At 39.5% G+C, this 20,022-nt stretch overlaps 2 protein-coding genes across 4 annotated transcripts in view; one reads left to right on the top strand and one right to left on the bottom strand.

Moving 5' to 3' along the window:
- The window catches only part of lrmp (lymphoid-restricted membrane protein), a 39,127-nt gene extending 35,378 nt beyond the window's left edge, over positions 1–3,749 (top strand). For 2 of the 3 annotated variants that reach the window (XM_058416944.1, XM_058416943.1), the window contains 2 exons: positions 33–119; positions 2,905–3,749. In XM_058416944.1, the coding sequence (XP_058272927.1) occupies positions 33–119; positions 2,905–3,190 (373 nt within the window). In that variant the 3' untranslated portion in view covers positions 3,191–3,749. The remainder of the gene's footprint in view (positions 1–32; positions 120–2,904) is intronic. The other variant, XM_058416945.1, reaches the window with a different exon arrangement.
- A 151-nt stretch (positions 3,750–3,900) lies between these two features.
- dnai7 (dynein axonemal intermediate chain 7) lies at positions 3,901–13,845 on the bottom strand. Its single transcript, XM_058416946.1, has 15 exons — positions 13,806–13,845; positions 12,614–12,701; positions 12,310–12,401; positions 12,134–12,238; positions 10,926–11,063; positions 10,691–10,825; positions 10,327–10,430; positions 7,988–8,315; positions 7,781–7,904; positions 7,167–7,330; positions 6,902–7,079; positions 6,178–6,392; positions 5,139–5,297; positions 4,937–5,050; positions 3,901–4,372 (listed from the first exon to the last, which is right to left on the bottom strand). Exons 1-15 carry the CDS (start codon positions 13,839–13,841, stop codon positions 4,097–4,099), a joined length of 2,256 nt encoding a protein of 751 aa, XP_058272929.1. The 5' UTR covers positions 13,842–13,845; the 3' UTR covers positions 3,901–4,096.
- Positions 13,846–20,022: the final 6,177 nt, after the last annotated feature.

Here is a 20,022-nt window from a genome sequence, read left to right as displayed (position 1 = left end):
GTGTGTGTGTGTGTGTGTGTGATGCTTCACAGGAGCATGTTTGGAAAGAGCTCTCAGCGAGCGCCTCTAAAGCGTTTTATTAGTTGCTCTGAGACTGAAGCTGCTGTTCTTAGGAGTAGGTAAGAAAGGTCTGGGATCTCCGCCCGTCTCCGCCGCCTGCTTCTCACATCTCCACAATAACGTCATCTCCAAACTTCTGCGCTTATGTTCTTTACTTTTTTTGAGCATCATCGGCTTAACTGAGCCTCAGGTCCTGGTCCTGTGTGACTCTCTAACTTGCTGGAGGGAAATCTGATGGAAATGATTGCAGTGATCTTCTCTTTAACACAAACAGCTGACACACTGCTCTGTGATTCACTTCACAACAAAATTCCTCTCTCTCTCTCACACTGACTCTCTCTTTCTCTCTCTCTCTCTCTCTCTCTCTCTCACTGACTCTCTCTCTCTCCTATCTCACTCTCCTCTGATGCTCTTTCTCTTCTCTCTCTCTCTCTCTGTCCCTCTCTCTCTTTCTCTGTCTCTCTCTCTCTCTCTCTCTCACTGACTCTCTCTCTCCTATCTCACTCTCCTCTGATGCTCTTTCTCTTCTCTCTCTCTCTCTCTCTGTCCCTCTCTCTCTTTCTCTGTCTCTCTGTCCCTCTCTCTGCCCCCCCTCTCTCTGATGCTCTTTCTCTTCTCTCTGACTCGCTCCTATCTCACTCTCCTTCTCTGATGCTCTCTCTCTCTCTGCCCTCCCCCCTCTCTCTGATGGCATGATTCCGGTCTGCTTTTCATTTTTATTTTTGATGTTTTGGAGCATTTTCTTGCTTTTCGCTTTGTAAAGATCATCTCTGTATGTGCTACAGACATACACTACTACACTACTTTATACGCTACAGTATTTGCACTTCATCTAATCCACCAGAACAAAACGTGAAGTTTAATCATGTTAAAATGCCGAATATCCTATTTGCAGAAACGCCTTTCCGGACATTTTCTGCAGATCCGCTCGATTTAGTTTAAAATCCTGTGAGAAATGTTGACTGTAGGGTTTGTTTTAGCGAGCGTTAGCAGCAAAGATCCTCTCAGAAATCCAGGTTAAGTGACTTCAATTGAAAATTGACTCAAAATCCTCTCAGAAATCAGAAAATGACCTAGTGAATCCAGTTAGCATAACTGAGCTATCTGTCTGGAATTAGAATAAATAATTATTTCTCATCTTTACAAATCCTCTTGGAAATTCTGTCAGGTTAGCTTAATTTAGCTGACCAGCTAGTATTAGCACAAGCAAGATTATAGAGAGAGATTTTAAAACGTCTCTCGGAAATCCAGTTCAGTTTGGTTCATTAAGATATAAGCTAGTTAGCATTAGCAATGAAGACTCTTAACATTTTATGAATAAACATCACAAATTCTGACCAATTAGCTTTTATTTGTTAGTTATTAGCTTCTATTGGGCTTAGCAGTGAAGATGAATTATTATTTATTATTATTTATTTTATCAATTTTAATTTAGCAAACATTCTGGGGGGAAAAAACCATGAAAATGACTTAAAACTTTCTGGGATTCCTGTCAGGGAAGCGTACTTTAGCTATCTGGCTAGTCTTTCATTTTATAATTCCTGTCAGTTTAGCATTACTCAGCTAAGTGGCTAATATTACAACAGTTAAGCTTGTAGCAATTCTCAGAAATCATGTCTAGCTAGTGGTATGAAGACAGAATACAACCCTAAAGCAATCCTTTCAGCGATTTTGTCTGGTTAGCTTATATTAGTTAGCCTCCTAGCCAAAAGCAGAGTAAACCAAAAACATTAGCCTGATATTTCCCAAGGAGAACAGGCTTCATAAAAAAATAATAATAATAAAATCCTCCCACAATTCTTGTCACATTAACGCAATTGAGAAAAGGTTGTGTATTTTTGTGTATGATTTTAAAATCCTCTCAGAAGTTTAACAGATAGTTGACTAGCTTCTCAGAAACCTCCCAGAAAATTTGTCAGGTTGGCGTCTTGTCATTTCTAAAGCTAGTCAGCTAAATATTATGTGCTTTAGTCAGCTGGTAACTGCCAAGAGGATTTTGAGGTTTGTTAGCTAGCTAGCATTAGCAGTAAGGGTTATGAAAATACAATGGAACCTTGGCATATGAATTTAATTCGTTCTGGAGGCCTTAAGGTTCCGATGGCGGAAATTTGTATTGGGAAATGAATTTTCCCATAAGAAATGATGTAAATGCAGATAATCCGTTCCAGCCGCCCAAAAATATGACCAATACGAAGTGTATGTAAACTGTATGGTTGCTTACAAAGAACTGACCCAAGCCAAGCATTCCATATCAAGGGTCCTCACAGGAAGTCGTGCCACCAAGCCTGGGCTAAAAATAGAACAGAGCACCCACGCCATCAATCTGTCAACAAAAAAAACGCTTGAAAAATCAGCTTTTGAACGTATGCCAAAGGCGATGTTGGTATCGTGGGTCGACTAAAAAAAAACAGCTTTTGCTGACTGAAAAAAAAAGATTATAAAATTTGTAAACTTGTTTCGATTGGCTTAGCTCAGTTTTGAAAGGCTCCTGGACGTACGCACAACTTAGCCGGCGTTTGGTTCGGTTTGTTCTATGCAGAAAATGCTTCGTTTGCCGATGTAAATTTCTTGCAAAATTTCAATTCTTGAGGCAATTTAGAAAAAAATCCTAAGAGAGGGCACTTGTATGCCGAGGTTCCACTGTATATAAATGTGGTTTAATATATCTTCTCAGGAATCCTGTCAGGTTAGCCCATGTCAGCTAGCTTAGGACAAGTTACAACAGTAGCAGTGTGTTTGTGTTTCATCTGTGTGCTTTTGCTGTGTAGCTATCAATCATCTGCTACTCTTTTAGAACAGTTCTACATGATATTGTATTTACATGGTATTTTCTTTCCAAAACAGTGATCCGAATCCCATGCCCACCAACAATCAGAGTCCTTCGACTGAAATGTCTTCAGCTTTTGGGATGAAAGCGGCTCCTTCTGAGCTCCCCGAGGCTCCTAAAGGTGTCTGCACCTGGGCGGCATTGATGGTGGTGCTGGCCGCGTTTGTAGCGGTGTTGGGCAAGATGCTGATCCAACCGGCTGCAGACGCAGCTCCTGTAGGCACGGGTGACTCCTGGATGGCCATCCAGCAGATTCTTTGGCCCTACACAGGGCTCCGGCACAACGGTCAGCCCCCTGTTTAGCATTGTCACACCCCTGAGGCTACTAGCTTCAGAGAAGCACTTTTTTTTTTTACTGCATGGAGGAATAGTATGACCAAGTTTTTCTTTCTTTCTTAACAAGAACAATAAGAAGATAAGAACTTCTTCACACGATTAGCAATGATATAATGAGAGAATGTTTTAAAGCGAGCGGGAAACTTCCTGAGATGAATCTCCAGACAGGACACAGACGGAAGCGGCTACCTTTTTAAGGATTTTTTTTAACGTTATGATGATATCAACGTTTTTACTGACGGCTGAAGGAGTAATGAACTTCCGTTTTAAACAAACAAAAAAGAGAGCCATGCTATTTGAAATGCTAACTTATTATTTTAACGTTTATTGCTTTAGCCAGAGTTTAAATAGGGTTTCAATAATATACAAGCAGTTTTTATTCATCTTCAGTTTTCAAGGTTTTTTTTTATGATGTTATAAAGTTTTTGGTTTGTTGTGCACTGTTATGGATTCAAAGATTGGGAGAAAACATGAACTTTGACACAATAAAGTTACTAATCGAATTGCGTTCACAACTTGCTACGGATATGCCGTGGATTTTACTGTGTTTTTTTGTCCTCGGCTAATCTTTCTCTCTGCTATAATGTGTACTTTTTTGTTTTGAGGATAAAATCATCAGTAAATATGAATCTCTTTGAAAGCTGAAATGGGTCCAGCATTCCTCAATCTGATTTGGGTTTAAACTTCAGTAGTGAAGGATTAGATTAAATGAGAATTAAATGATACAAATGACTAACTTTTTAACTATTAGTTCACTATGTTGCCTTAAGGGATTAAGGGGAAAAAAAATCTCATAAATTTTTATAAAATCCTGTAGAGGTATGTAAAGTGAAATAAAGATGTGTGATTGTGATATATTTGGTGAGGAAGAGGTCAGGAGAACGTGAGCAAGCGGGTGGCACACAGCAGTCTCTGCACTGTATCGACAAAAAGGTAGTGGGTGTGGTCTAATCTATCCCGCCCCTCCGGGCTAACGACGTCTCTGAGCGTGTGCAGAAATGTGGAGTGGAACTCGGTGTCCTCGGCGAGCTCTGAGGAGAATCCGTCGCTCATTTCGGTCATCTTCAAACCCTGACTCCGCTGAGCGCCTAGCAAGTACAGAGACCACACCTCCTGTGGTACAGGCCCTGCCTCCAGGTGCTCGCATGCCTATGAGGGGTGTTAACACAGCTGTCCTCACAAATAAATTTATACTGATTGAAATAAGTAAATAAATGATAAGTATTTAGATGCAATCACATGGTGTGGAAGGCATGTTTATGCACTTGGTCATCTCAGTTCTTCAAGTTTTGTCACTCAAGCGGTCCCTGGGTGTCAGAAAGCTCATCCACTTGACCATGCAGCTTTACAAATATTAGCTAGCTGGTCTAATAGTAATATTGATTCCTGGATGCTCTCAACAACCAATCAGTCATCTCCATTTTTCCCAATGACCAATACTTAATCTTTTTACATTTGGCAGACACCCTTATCCAGAGCAGCTTATAATTTATCTCAAATGAGGCCTTGCTCAGGGGCCCAGCAGTGGCAGCTCAAACCACTTCCTCTTTTTTCTTTATCCCACTTGGTTGTTCATTTTAAACTCTCGACAATTAATAAAAGCAAATCTGAAAATCTTCATATAGCATGCAAATGGTACATTGAACATGCAAAAGAATCGTATGGCGAATTGTAGGGGTCCTTTCTATGCCACTGATGTGTGTTTATACATACCTGAAGGATGAGATGCTCCTGCCCGCACTGAGGGTTCCACTGACTCCGAGAGAAAGCAAGAGCTGAGGACAACAAGGCCATCTGCTCATACACTGCATGCTCTATCAGCGGATCCTAAAGAAACGACAACTCTTTGATTCTTGACCTTCAGTTCTTTGAAACGTTCCATCATTCGTGAACATAAACACGTTAGCGTGATTACCTTGGCGCTAATTGTGACGTACTTATCCGAATACTCGCTGACGAACATGTTAACTCCTGTGCGTCTCATAGCATCCTGTAGAGCAGCGAGACTCATCCATTTACCCAGGATATGGTTCAGTCCAGGAGCCTGGTCCATCTGAAGCATACACTGATTCCCCTGAAAGAAACAAAAAAAGTTTAAAACTGTATATCCAAGCTAAACAGAAATGTTATTAGAAGAAATTAGCAAGACCTCTTTATTGTTTCCTTTTCAACTCCAAAAGATATATATATCCTATATATAAAATAAATAACATGCATAATTTAAGATTAACATAGTTAAACATGGACAAGACTGTATACTAAATTTTATATTTTTTCCAACTAAATTTATAAAAGGTTTATATACGAAACACCAGCCACATGATTACGCACCCTCTTTAACCGACTCAGTAATCATTTATCTATTTTGTGATAAAAGCACTTGGATTTTTCCACACGGTGATGCCGAACAAAAGAGGTAGAGTTTGATGGCTGGAGAATGATATCTACAAGTAATAATTAATAAATAAAAAAATAACCACCCCCCAATATGCCCATATATTTGCATTTTATTTACATGTTTGTTTGTTTGTTTGTTTGTTTATTTATTTATTTATTTATTTATGGGGGGGGCAATACCTTTGCTACATATGTTTCTTGTATTTAAAAAAATATTATTTTTCTTTTAAATTTGTTCAAAGATTTTGTTATAAATTGTTATTTGTATTTTTTTAATTTTAGTTCATTATTATATTATTTTTAAAAAATGCATTTATTGTATAATTTTATTACTATATTATTAATTGGTTATTATCCAGTAGTTTGAATGGAAATTTCAAATTAGGTGTTTCTTTCATGCAACCTATTATCTTGATGGTTGCCAATACTATTAGAACAGACTCTACTGTTGGTAATGCTGGAATTAGACTAAGTTAACTCCAGGTCATTATACGACTACACAGTGAGCGTCCTACTGAGGTCATGTAGCTCATCCCTAGACTCTGACAGCTACTCACCTGGACGCTGATGCGGACTTCAGTGAGCGCTGCCGTGATGGTCAGCATGACCGAGTCCTGACCCTGAGGTCGAAGCTCCCAGTGCTGAAACGGCATGTTGATGTGTGTCTCCTGGAGCAGAGTGAAGGTGTAGAAAGAGTCCATCTTAAAGGAGACACTGCGGGCCTCGCTGTTGTATGACGTCTCGGTGATGTGGTCCGTTCTCCAGTGCTGACCTACGACCAAATTACACCATGCAGAAGTGAAATCTGAATCCACAAAGAAACCGGAAAAAAGGAACGGACTTCTTAACTGAACTGGCCATATGGCGAGAAATCTTTAAAAATGGCTACCCTAATTAAAAATAATAATAATAAAATAAATTGAAAAAATCAATATTGTTTTTGTTTTAAAGTCTAAAATGTTTGTAAACTACAAGGCCAAAATTTTTTTAATAATTTTTTTACTTTTAAAATTGTGAAAATTATTATTTAAATTAAATAATAGTAGAATAACACTAAGAGGCTTGCTGTTACATTATATATATATATATATATATATATATATATATATATATATATTTATACTTTCACTCATTTTTTCTCTTAATTTAAAATAAAGATGTTCCGGTTGCACTGTTACAGAGCTTACACTGGAGATTCCTTCCTTTTCTGTGTAATTGGATAGATAGAATTACAACAGACCCAAGAAATCACTGGTTAAATTATGTTTTGTATCAGATTACCGATTGCGTCCCATCTCGCCACCTGTGGCTCCTGCATGAATATCACACACTCGGGCAGAACCACAGTGACCCCTACAGGTGGGTACGAGTGTGTCTCGCTGTCCTCCAGCTTCACTGATGCCGAGCTGTGAGGCTGGTCTGAGGGATACGGGAATACCTGGAGACCTGTATCCAATACCTGTGGCCACATGCACAAGTAAACACACATTTATTCTGTGTACATCTTGAATTATGGGTTTGATAATGTTATTTGGAGGATATTTACCTCTGTCATCTCCCAGCCATTGATGATGGAAGCCTGGGGTGGTAGCTTGAACAGATCAAAGTAGTAAACTCCACCCAGGGGCGTGTACCGGTACAGATCCACGATGTGCAGCTCGGTGCTGACGGTCGCTGGCTCTGTGGCAGTGGGTTCGGTTTCAGCCTCATCTGGGGAGTGTTAAGGGATTCGTATAAGAGCCACAACTACAAGGAAGATTACTGCCATTAAAAATAAGAAGTAATAATAACCCGGAAAAGTAATGCACCCGGAAAGAGCTCTCAGCTGATGTGATTGGTTTAATTCATTCATGCAATTATCCAATCAGCCAATCATGTAGCAGCAACAGCAACATAATATATGACATCATACAGGGACAGATCAAGAGCTTGTGCCATGGATGTTGGTATGAATTTGAATATTTTGTATATTTAATACAATATAATATAAACTGTTAATCTCCTGGGATTTCCACTAACAACTGTCTTACTTTTGGCCAATCAGCTAAGAAATGAAGAATCTGAAGCTCTGAAGAACCAAGGCTGTTTCTGAGGAAAGTGTTGTCCCTAAGCCCCTCCCCTAAAATGAGGGCCGAGTGTGAAAATATTTCAGTTTCCAACCTTCTGCTTCTCCAGAGGAGATTCCTCCTTCCACAATGCTCTCTGTATGATCCTCTGCCTCGTCCTGTAGCTTTATTGAAGAACTTTTCCTCCCCTCCTTAGATGATCGCAAACTAATCCTACTCTGAAACACACACACATACACACACAAGATCAGTATCTTCCTCTTGAAGATGTATGTCCTCAGCTCTCACTCTCATTCCTTACCTTCTTCTCTTCCAACGATTTAAGTGACACATTGTCCTTTTCTTGCTGCACGCTTTCTCCCCTCTCGTCTTCCTCCTTGGTCTCTCCATCCTCCAGCAGTTTAGGGGTCTCACTGAGAGTCTCGGCATCTCCTTCTGCCGCTTCTTCAGGTTCTTCTTCTTCTTCTTCTTTGGTAGCAGGACTTTTATTCTGTGCTTGCATCTGGAGGCTCAGGTGGCTCAGGTGATCGTAGCGGGTGTGAAGGATCCGCACGCTGATGTCACTCATAGCCAGCTGTTTAGGAAGCTCGAAGCTTAGCCCCGCCTCTTGGAAATGATAGCCTTTTAATCTATATGGAAAAAAATAATGTTGAACATCAACATTGGGAATATACACTCACTATTATAAAGCATCTCTGAAAAGTCGTCTTTTTTTAAAATCTGCTGCTGAACTGGTTTTCACAGTGATGTCATAGAAGAACCATTTTGGGTTCCCCAAAGAAATTTGCAGTAAAAAAGCAAGAACCATTTAAGAACCTTTATTTTAATAAGTGTGGAGCCCTTTTGTTAACAGGATTCCTCTTGGAACCCACTCTAAAAGAAGGAAAACTAGAAACCTTAAAGAGGTTTAAAGAGGACTAATGCTACACAAAGCATCTTTAAGGACATTTTTTTTTCCGAAACAGGAACCCATTTGTTACCCTTCTGCAAAAAAATGGAAACCTAGAAACCTTAAGGGTTTAAAGAGGACTCAAAGAACCCTTAAGAAAATGTTTTTAAAGGGTTCCACTTGAAACCTTTTCTAAACCAGCTGCTTATAGAACTTTTGCTTTGAGACAATGAATATTTTTTTTGTCTAAAAGCTCTTCAAGCTGAATTTACTAAGGGGAATGAATTCGGTATTTAACTCTCACGGTGAAAGTTTTTTCAGTTACTTCTTCTAGTAACCTCAAAGGAGAACTGAACTGTGCTGGACACAGACACACACGCACATACCTAACACACACGCACAAAAAAAGAACTGAACTGTGCTGGACATAGTCAGACACACACACACACACACACACACTAAATTGTCCTGTTTGCACGCACATGTCACTTTACATTTAATTATATTTATATTAATCCTGTTTACGTGTCACTTTAATATCTGCAATCACTGTATACACTGTTCTTTCATTGACTAACATTGTCTTGTTCATTGCACAAAGTCGGCCTATATGTTGTTTGTCTGCACTGCACTGTCTTGTCTTGTCTTGTCTTGTCTTGTCTTGTCTTCCTGTGCACTTCTGTTGTATGTCTAGTTCTTAAAGACTGCACCTTAAGTATAGTTTAATTTTAATTTTTAAATTATAGTTTAATTTTTTTATCTCTATGTTTAGCTCTATGTTTGGAGAGAGTGGACAGTTTTTGTTATCTAGGTGTTCACATCATGCAGGACCTGTCATGACCCTGTCACATCAGCACCCTGCAGTGTCTACCATCTCAGATGCTTAAAGGACTTTAAACTACCCTCTCAGCTGCTAAGGATCTTCTACACCTGCACCACTGAGAGCATCCTGATGGCATCACAACCTGGTTTTGGAAACAACACCAAACAGGAGAGATGAGCTCTCCAGAAGGTGGTGTGATCATCTGAACGTACCATCCATACTGAGCTCCCTGACCTGCAGCCCATCTACAGCAAGCAGTGCTGGACCAAAGTGAAGGACCTCAGCTATCCCTATAATGGACTCTTTCCTCTGTTGAAGTCAGGGAAGCACTTCTGCTCTCTGATGTCAAACACATGGAGAACAAGGAGGAGCTTCCATCTGCAGGCCATTCAGACTCTCAACCAGGAGAACACCTAGAGCCTGGACTTTTCCAAGTAACACCCAGACTGCTCATTTTTCACTTTATAGCAATATCTAACAATTTTCATTACTCTCATACACATTAATCCGTATCATTATATCACTATATTGCATATGCTTTCAATATTCCATATTTCAACTATTTATTTTCTCTCTTAAGCTCATTACTACTTATAGCAATATATTTCTATATTTCCATATATTTCCTTACATATTCTTTTAAAATAATATTTCTATTTTTAAATTATTATTTTGATTTTTATTTTTTTATGTAATTTTTTTTCTATTCTTCTAATAATTTTATACTATTTTTATATATCAAGGACAGACATAAAAATGTACATAATTCCATTCAGATTAGAAGTTAAGAACACTAGTCCCATCACATCTAAGCACAGGACTACCACCAGCATTTACATGATCCAGTAAAAGTGTAAAAGTGAGGAAGGAGAAAAAATGAAATATAATATATAAATGATAGAAATTAAATAAGTGTAGCTGCACTAACCGGGCATTTTTTTTTATGTTAGCCCATAAGCACAGAGTGACGTTATCATCACGTACGGTCATCTGCATGTTCCCAGTCTCGATGTCTGAGCAAGCCCTAGCTGACTGAAAACACACACACACACACACACACACACATTCATTTTCTATATAAGCAGCTCTGACAGTAGTGCAGCTTCAAATCACAGGTTTATGTTAATACAGTATAAGAGCAATAACATGCTTTGGGATGTGCTGTTATGGAAAAATAATCAATTCAGGTTCATACCATTAGCTTTGCTGCATGACATCACCCTGTCACTTTTAATTTCTTTATACACCTAGTCATGTTCATTAATGCAGTGTGATGCATACTGCACTCTCACCTTCAGGATCTCCTCAGCAGCCGCCTGGTGTTTGGTGTGGATGAGACTCTGCAGAGTCTGAAGTGTGTCTTGATGCACCTGAATAATCCTGGGTTCGGTTTCCCTACTCAGAACAAGCTCCAGTTCTTCTGTCAGCTAAAGCCAGAAAAGCAACACAAGATCTTTTTTTTGCTTCAGTTTACTAGCTCTGTATCAGGTTATCTGATAACTGGATCCCAGGTGACTGGATTCATACCTGCAAGGCCAAAGCACACTGTTGGAGGATGGTGTGGATGTCCACGTCTGGGTCCTCCCTCCACAGAGTGATGAAGGTATTGATCTCGGGTTGAACAGCCGGGTTTGGACTGCCATCACAAATCATGTACCGATTCCACTGCAGAGACAAAGAGCTGGTGTGTTTATCGAATCTCTGATAACATAAAGACTGAAAGGCATCGCACAAGACGTAAAACATGGCGTAGGACAAAAGTTTAAATTCTTACATTAAGTTAATAGCTTTTTTTCAGCCATTAGGGCATTTCAACATGCTTTATCCACTAAACAGACACCCTAGAGGGCATTTTAGCACATTATATCTATCATAAGGACACCCTAGAGGGCATTTTAGAACGTTATATCTATCATAGAGACACCCTAGAAGGCACTATAACACATTATGTCTAACATAAGGACACCCTAGAGGGCACTTTAGCATGTTATAACTATCATAAGGACGCCCTAGAGGGCACTATAACACATTATGTCTAACATAAGGACACCCTAGAGGGCACTTTAGCACGTTATATCTATCACAGAGACACCCTAGAGGGCACTTTAGCACGTTATATCTATCACAGAGACACCCTAGAGGGCACTTTAGCATGTTATAACTATCATAAGGACACCGTAGAGGGCACTATAACACATTATGTCTAACATAAGGACACCCTAGAGGGCACTTTAGCACGTTATATCTATCACAGAGACACCCTAGAGGGCACTTTAGCATGTTATAACTATCATAAGGACACCCTAGAGGGCACAATAACACATTATGTCTAACATAGGAACACCCTAGAGGGCACTTTACCATGTTTTATATATATATATATATATATATATATATATATATATATATATATATATATATATATATATCATAGGGATACCCTAGAGGTCACCGGGACACCCTAGAGGGCACTTTAGCACATTATGTCTTGTCATAAGGACAATCTAGAGGGCACTTTAACTTATTATATCTATCAAACTGTTAGAAGAAAGGTAGCATGGTGGTGCATTTCAGCTTAAATTAAAAGTTATTCCTATATAGCCAAAGTGGGAGAAACAACTTCAATTACTCAGAAAATAAGAAGGGCCATGAACAGGACCCTGAGGCACACAAAAGCAATTATCATTTAGGTAAATAACCCAAAAAACAAGCATTTAAAGCTCCCAGTCCATTACTTCAGCTTTCTCTCTGGCTGCAGCTTCCCACACGTTCACTTTTTTCTGGTTTTCCTCCAGTATGAAGCGCAGTTCATTCAGCTCATCCTCTCTGCGCTCCCTGTCCTGTTAACAGATAAATACATTTTAATCGGTCGTGCTTTTCACCAACAAAATCTGACCAAACTGAACCTGACCTTTAATTCGAGTCTCAGTCGTTCTTCCTCTTCCTTCTGTTCTTGCTCCAGCCTCTCCTGCTCTTCTCGCTCAGCAATCAGGCGAGCTTCCTCTGCCACAGGGGGATATACATTAAAGATGGATGATAAAGGTGCTGTCTGTTATATTTAGATCTCCTAGAGTCATTTTTTTTACAGTATCACCAAGGGAAAAAAGGAGTTTGGAAATTACTGAATGCTCTTTCTTTAGTTAAAATGGATTAGAAATGATCTTAAAGATTTCCAGCTGAAGTAAATGGCAGTAAAAATGACAATAAAGCCGTACCCTCCTCCTTTAGTCTCCGCTCTTCTTCCTCTTTCTTCAACCTCTCCTTCTCGGCCTTGCTGACCTTGCTTTGTTTTTTCTTAGCAGACTTTATTCACACGATGAGAAGTAATGGAAAGACCAGGATTGTACTGATTATCACTGAAGTTTACACTGATAGTTTAACTGGAAATCCATCCATCCATTGTCTATACCCACTTTATTTCTAATCAGGGTCACAGGGATCTGCTGGAGCCTATCCCAGCACACATTGGGCAAAAGGCAGGGGTACATCCTGGACAGGTCACTAATCCATCACAGGGACACACATATAGACAGACAAGCACACACACACACACACACACTCCTATGGGCAATTTAGAATTACCAGTCAACCTAATGTACATGTTTTTGGACTGTGGGAGGAAACCGGAGGAAACCCACACAGGCACAAACATGAAAGGCCCCTGCCTGTTCAAACCCAGGACCTGCTTGCTGTGAGAAAACAGTGCTAACCACTAAGCCACCATGCAGCCTCGAAAAGAAATAATAAACTCTAGCCTGGATTTAATCTGTCTGTTTCATTCTATCTTATTTGCTCTATCAAATGAAATCTAGTCGAGAAAATTGCACACGCAATTTTAAGATGCAATTTTATTTACATATTTTACATATTTTAAAATAACTTAATAAAGATCAGAGCACCTGATTATACTTTACACTTCTCTGTTTTGAGAACCACAGTTCGAGCTTAAGAATGACCCTAAGCAGTGCATTCTGGGAACTGGAAATTTAGTGAACTATGTAGGGAAACGTGATACAGTTTAAGACATTAATTAATAGCAGGTTAAGAGATTAACCATGTTAAGTCATAGATGAGAATGACCTGGATTTAGTGAGTCCCAGATTCAATTTAAACTCAGTTTAATTGGGGAAAGAAAATAGGAAACCCTTGCTGATGTTGCGGCAATCAGACATGACTTTAATGACTTTGTTATGAATAGTATTTTAATCCACACATTTTGGCTCACATTCCTGCAAGATTCAGTGCGATTTCACGCTAGAATAGTAACGTTAGGGTTACTTCACTATTTCAACAAGAGAAATAAACTTTAAAAAAATTCGACTGGTTCATTTTGTGCCATAAGATCTAAATTATTGCATTTATTTTATCCATAGAACTTTGATCGTAGAACATAGAAGACTTCCTTACCATGTTTACGAGTTCCGCGGTGGTAGTAGTTGGCATGCAGTTGCCATGGGAACAGTACACCATCGTGAACGTGCACTGACCAGGGATTGCCAGATTGATAATAGTAACCCGGCAACTCACAACCATAAAATGCAGGAATTTTCTGTAGCTTTGTTATAATGTTTTGTCCTGTCCTGTCACTGATTTGGTCTTTTCTTCATTATGTACCGACTTACTTAGATTTTCGTTTTATTTAGTGTTTTATTACATTTCTTTTTTGACATCACGTGATTCTATCGTGAAACACCTTAGCAGATATTTCTTGAGTGCCATCTAAATAAAACTGAACACTAACTGTTCATCCCTTACTATAACTTTCTTACAATTATATTAAAAATTTCAACCACAACGCATATATATATATATATATATATATATATATATATATATATATATATATCTTTCCACAGAACGGTTAATACATGCGGTTTTATGTACAATCTGGCAACCAGGAGATCTCGCAATATTTTGGTTTCAACGCAAGATGGCGGCGTTTAATAGATAATACACAAGCAGGCATCGTGTAGCAGGTGAGGGAGAAGAGCTCGAGTGAAATAAAGTGTTAAAAATATACACTACCCTCCAGAATTCAATAAAAGAAGAAAAAACAAATACGTAAAAAGCATAAGACGTGACAGTTTCAGCTCAAACATACATATACAGTGTGCTGTTTTATTTAAACTTCATTTCATTCTTCATTCACAGCTGAGGGTCATATTTTAATCAAACCACTTATGATTTTAGATAGATGGGAGGAAACCGGAGAACCCAGAAGAAACAGTCTTGGACATAAGGAGAACTTGCGAAATGTTATGCAGACAGAATCATGAGCTCAGGTTCTGTAAGGTTCGGGATTTATTTTTATTTTTATTTATTTATACTTTTGTTTGTAGGGATTTCTGGTCCACTTGTCAATGCAGAAAATGTGAAGCTCCGTCTCATTCTAAGCGTGGTTCTTCAATTCAGGCATCAAGTTTTTTAACAGCGCTCCAATCCATAGCATGAGATTCAATGACGCATGTTGTTTTACCCATTTCTGTGTAACTTTAAAAGTACTCAGCTAGTCACATTGTGGAAATCTCTGGGAAAGGCCATGTCTTAACCTCCTGGCAGAGGCAAACAGGTATTGAGCTGAAATATCCTGGTGTTTAGCAGACCACAACATGTAATATCAACACAGATGCCTGGTTGTACTCGGTGAAGATCAGTAACTGTCCTTGTAAAAAGCTCAAAGGAAATGCTATGTTCTTGCGACACCTCCAAACAACTTGCAATGAAATTGTCCTCCGCTTTAAGTGAGTGAGGGCAATATGCTCAAGGGTCCTGGCAAATTTCCAAATGTTTCAGATATTTGATAGTCTTGGTATTGACCATAATGGTATATTTAATGCCTTATATCAATCAGCCATAACATTAAAACCACCTGCTTAATGTTCTGTAGATCCGTCTATTTCCGCCAAAACAGCTCTGACCCTTTGAGGCATGGACTCCATTAGACCTCTGAAGGTGTACTGTGGTATCTGCCACCAAGAAGTTGGTAGCAACAGATCTTTTCAGTCCTGTAAGATGTGACATGATGCCTTTAAGGATCGGACTTGTTTCTCCAGCACATCCCACAGGCGCTCGATCGGATTGAGATCAGTGGGATGGTGTTCAAACACCTTGAACTCTTTGTCATGTTTCTCTAACTGTTCTTGAACACTTTCCAGTGTGTCAGATAGCATTATCCAGCTGAAAGAGAATGTAGCCTTTAGGGAATGCCGCTGCCATGAAGGTGTGGATTTGGTCTGCAGTAATGTCAAGGTCATGGTATGTGTCCAAATAACATCCTCATGAATGCAGGACTCATGGTTTCCAAGCAGAACATTACCCAGAGAATCACACTGCCTCCTCCAGCTCACCTTCCGGAGCTACCTCATCCCCAGGTATGTGACACACACACACCTGGCTGTCCACATGATGTAAAAGAAAACCTGATTCATCAGACCAGACCTTCTTCTTCCATTGGTGCAGTTCTGATGCTGACGTGTCTATTGTAGGGTCCTTCAGTGGTGTACAGGAGTCAGCATGGTCACTCTGACGCTCTGCAGCTCCATATACAGCAAGCTGTGATGCTCTGTGTGATCTGACTCCTTTCTATCAGAGCCAGCCTTCACTTTTTCAGTGCTACACTAGCTCTTCTGTGGAATCAGACCACATCTTGGGAGTCCATGACTCTGTCTCTGGATCACCGGTTGATCTTCAATAGAGCACTTTTGGTATCATGGCAAAGCAAAAGGCAACAATAGAGTTCATTGGTACTGACACACTGAAAATAAATAAATTATTTAATTTAAATAATAAAGAATTATGAATTAAATTATTTTTTCCAGAATGACACTTTATTTAAAATATTAATATTTTTTTTCTATTTAATATATTTTATTTAATGCATTTTATTTATTTCAAAATGTGTTCTAATAAGAATAAGTTTGGGGGATTAAGACAAAAATAAATAGTATAGGAACCATAAAGCACATTTAGATGGCAGGAGAAATTTCTAGACTGTATCTTTCAGTTCAGTAAAACATTACATTGTTTTAAGAAGGGATTTAAAGTCAACACCGATGACTCCTGTATTTTCCCACTCATCCATAATCTCGTCTGAAACCTGGTATTTATTGTAAAATGAGTAATAATAATGATTCATTAAGGATTCAGGCTCTTTCCCTTCCTGCAGTAGGAGCACACACTCCAAAATGGAGGTCTGAACAGCAGGATTAATGTCACCTAAAGAGAAACAAAATGCAGCCTGTGCTCTTTAAGCTGTATTTGTCAGTAATAAGCGCATGCCTTGATACGTGTAATGATTTTTGAAAAGTATATTTTGACTATATGTAATATTGCATGTAATAAATATAATTACGGCCTCGCCAAGTAACACAGTCACCCGAAGAAAAGGGAGAGGAAAAGAAATCAAATCTCGACCTGAATGAGGCTGAATTCAGCTTGCGCAGGGATCGGATCACGTTTTTAAAGCAGCAGCAGCAGCAGCAGTTTATTGATTTATATGGGGCCGTAATTGCTTCAGCGTGTTCTGGATGACTCCCCCATAATTGAGGCCTGGCAAAAGCGTGGCTCCTTGGACACAGCCAGACAGCGGGTAGAGAGAGGCACCCCACCCACTTACCTCGTGCCAGGCAGAGGGGAGAAGAACCCCGATCCCACCGCCGGCTTTGGTAACGACCGCACTTCAAACGCTAGCGTGGCTGAAGATGCGGTTTAAAGCACCGCTACGTGCACGGTAGCTTGTTTCGGGACGCTTTTTACGTTGCTGAAAATTCCAAACAGTCTGAGGCTCACGCTTTGGCACGGAATCATATCACTTCCATGGTACGTTCAAGGTTCGCTTCTGCCCATTAGCTGGTTTCACTTCATTTGTATCAGGTTGACATTTAGCGTCCTCTCTTGCCACAAATCAAATATTAGCTCAACCTTACGCACAAAGCCATGATTCATCTGAGATTTGTACTTCAAGCAGGTCCGAATTCCCAAACTCTCCCCTCTGTTTTCAGTTTTCCATACATACAGCAATTGGAAACAATCATTTCTCATAAGACGTTTGTGAAACCCCAGCGAAAGCCCGGTTAAATCCCTTTTTTGGGCCGTACACGTTGACATTGGCATTGCCTCGTCTCCACGAGCAGGTCAAACTGTTTCATTTCGATTTCAGATTTCAAACAACATTATTTATCTACCGGTTTAATTCTGGTCTTCTGGTCTGGTCTCATCCGTCTATAAATTCAGCAGGCAGATGTGAAGAACGTAGCTGAGAAGGTAATTTGGCCCTTGAGGACTTTAAACTATTTAACATTTAACACCGTGATTCACCAAAACGGGATCCACAGTCTGTCTTTGTGTCTCTTATGTAACTCTTCCACCGGTTTCCAGTCAAGCTTCATTAGGATGAATCAGAACCAAGTTAATTTGGAGACCTTCTAATGCGGAAAGCGAGCACCGTCATCAATCAGGAGTGGCCTTGTGTGTGTGGGTGTGTGTGTGTGTTTGCTTACTGTATTGACCCCCTGTTACTCAGGCAACATCGAATATTAACACGCAAACTCGCTCTCTAGCAATATGAGTCATAACCTACCTTGAGTGCTTCCATCTGAACACACCTTTTGGACATGAGATGAAATGCTTGGCCCCCTAAGCGGACTGAACTCTTAAATAATTATTACGTCCATAGCCTGATTAGTTTTCGCAACCAAAATTGCGCTGTTTTCTCGTCAGACGTGTGGATCAGAGGCGGTTTTGTTGAAACACTAAGCTGAAAGGAAGCCGACACTTGAAACCTATCAAGTGAGAGTGGGCAAGAAAAACAAAAGGAATAAGGAAAGGAATTTAGGAAAGAGCTAAAAACACTCACCAGAGGCAACAACAATCTCTTCACATTGCTCCCAGGCTTTTATTTTTCTTCATAAATGCTCCACAATCAAATTTACCCTGGGGTTGTATTTAACAGATTAAAATAAAAACAAGTTTTTCTTCCATTATTTTTGTAGCAAATAGATGCTAATTGCAGGTAGGAGATTTCTGGAATGTTGTGAATGGGGAACTGAAGAAATGTCCGACCAGATGATGGGTCTCGGGAATCATTAGATGTTTAAATTAGTTGGTTTAAAGTGTTGTATCTTAATGACCTCTGTATAGCAAAAGGTGCTAGTTTTTTAACAAGAAGCGCTTGTTTTATTCATGCTGATATATCTTTATGGAATGGAATGGATGATGGATAAGCTGCATCTCAATCAGCTCTCTAGCTTTCTAGCTAGTGTATATGGTGTACACAATTTCAGGCACTGGTAAGGATGACAATTTCTGCCGACAACATGAGGTCAGCTTTATACGTCTGATAAATATGTGCGCTAAAATCACACGAATTTCTGTCACAAATAAACTGTATATAGAACATCAAATAATGCTAAAAAACGCTAAGGTATAACAGTATTCATTGAAGAGCTACAACAACCATAACAATCTACTTACATTAGTAGATGCGCCATTTATTTCTGTTTCAAAAAGTAAAAATGAATGTTCCACAGTTTTTGTGGTGCACTGTGAGATTTTTTAGGGAGCTATTTTGTGATTTAAAAAGAGACAACTCTAAAAATGGCCGATTCCCTGATCAGTGCCCTAGCTAGTGAACTATAAAGCAGATTGAGACGCAGCCTTCAGAAAAATGAACAGCTAAGTAGCAAGTTAGCTTGCTGTTTAGCGGCTTGGGAAAAACTTAGCGATGACTAGCGCTAGGTAAAGAATATTTTCTTTATTTTTTGTTTTATCTTTATCATGTTTAATATGTTCTGTACTTTATATCAGTTAAAATGAATGTTGTGAAAAACAAAGGTTACTGTACAAAGAGTAAAAGGAAAAGTCTCAAACAAGCTGTTACCATAAAACGGTAACGTATTCGAATATAAACCGGTCTTTCGCAGCCAAAGGAGATCCGTGCTCCGTATTCATTATGTTCCTTATGTAAGCTACTCTTCCAGTTAAGCTATGGCAAGATAAGATGGAAGAAGAGGTTAAAGTGTCCGATTCCTCAGAACCCACCGGAAAGCTAAGTGTCCTAGCGGCATGGATGTGAGGAGATCCGTCATGGTGTCGGAAATGAAATATGGACATGCGTTCTGTGGGTTTCGGATGTCTATGCAAGATTTATGAAGAGGAAAGAACAGTCTGGAAGCGAATGCTAGGAAGTCGCTGATTTGTACTTTGTGGATGAAGTGAGGATGAAGATGAAGATGCTAGATTAGAAATTTGGCAATCTGTTACAGGATTTCACTGGAAATGTTTCACACTGAAGTGTATCACAAGGACCAAAATGATGCAAGAACCTCTGCCTCAGTCTGGTCTCGCCTGTCTGGGAAAGAGAGAGAGAGAGAGACAAAGAGAGAGAAACAGAGAGATAGAGAGAGAGTGAGCGAGGAAGTAAGTGAGAAAGAGAGAGAGAGAGAGAGAGAGAGAGACAGAAAAAGAGAGTGTGTGAGAGATAGAAAGACAGAGAGAGAGAGAGAAAGGGAAAGGCAGAAAGAGAGAGTGTGTATGTGTGTGTGTGTGTGTGTGAGAGAGAGAGCGAGAGAGAGACAGAGAGAGAGGGTGTGTGAGAAGGAGAGAGAGAGATAGCAGACGCTTTTCC

The sequence above is a fragment of the Hemibagrus wyckioides genome, linkage group LG19 (genome assembly GCF_019097595.1).
Source record: "Hemibagrus wyckioides isolate EC202008001 linkage group LG19, SWU_Hwy_1.0, whole genome shotgun sequence".
NCBI lineage: Eukaryota > Metazoa > Chordata > Actinopteri > Siluriformes > Bagridae > Hemibagrus > Hemibagrus wyckioides.
This window is presented reverse-complemented; position numbering and strand designations above follow the sequence as displayed.

Excerpts from the sequence above, each read along its gene's own strand:
- dnai7 (XM_058416946.1), bottom strand. The coding sequence starts at position 13,841 with ATGCCAACTACTACCACCGCGGAACTCGTAAACATG. Across the intron at positions 11,064-12,133 it reads CAGCCAGAGAGAAAGCTGAA|TGGAATCGGTACATGATTTG; the intron begins GTAATGGACTGG and ends TTGTCTCTGCAG. Across the intron at positions 7,331-7,780 it reads CTCCTCTGGAGAAGCAGAAG|ATGAGGCTGAAACCGAACCC; the intron begins GTTGGAAACTGA and ends AACACTCCCCAG.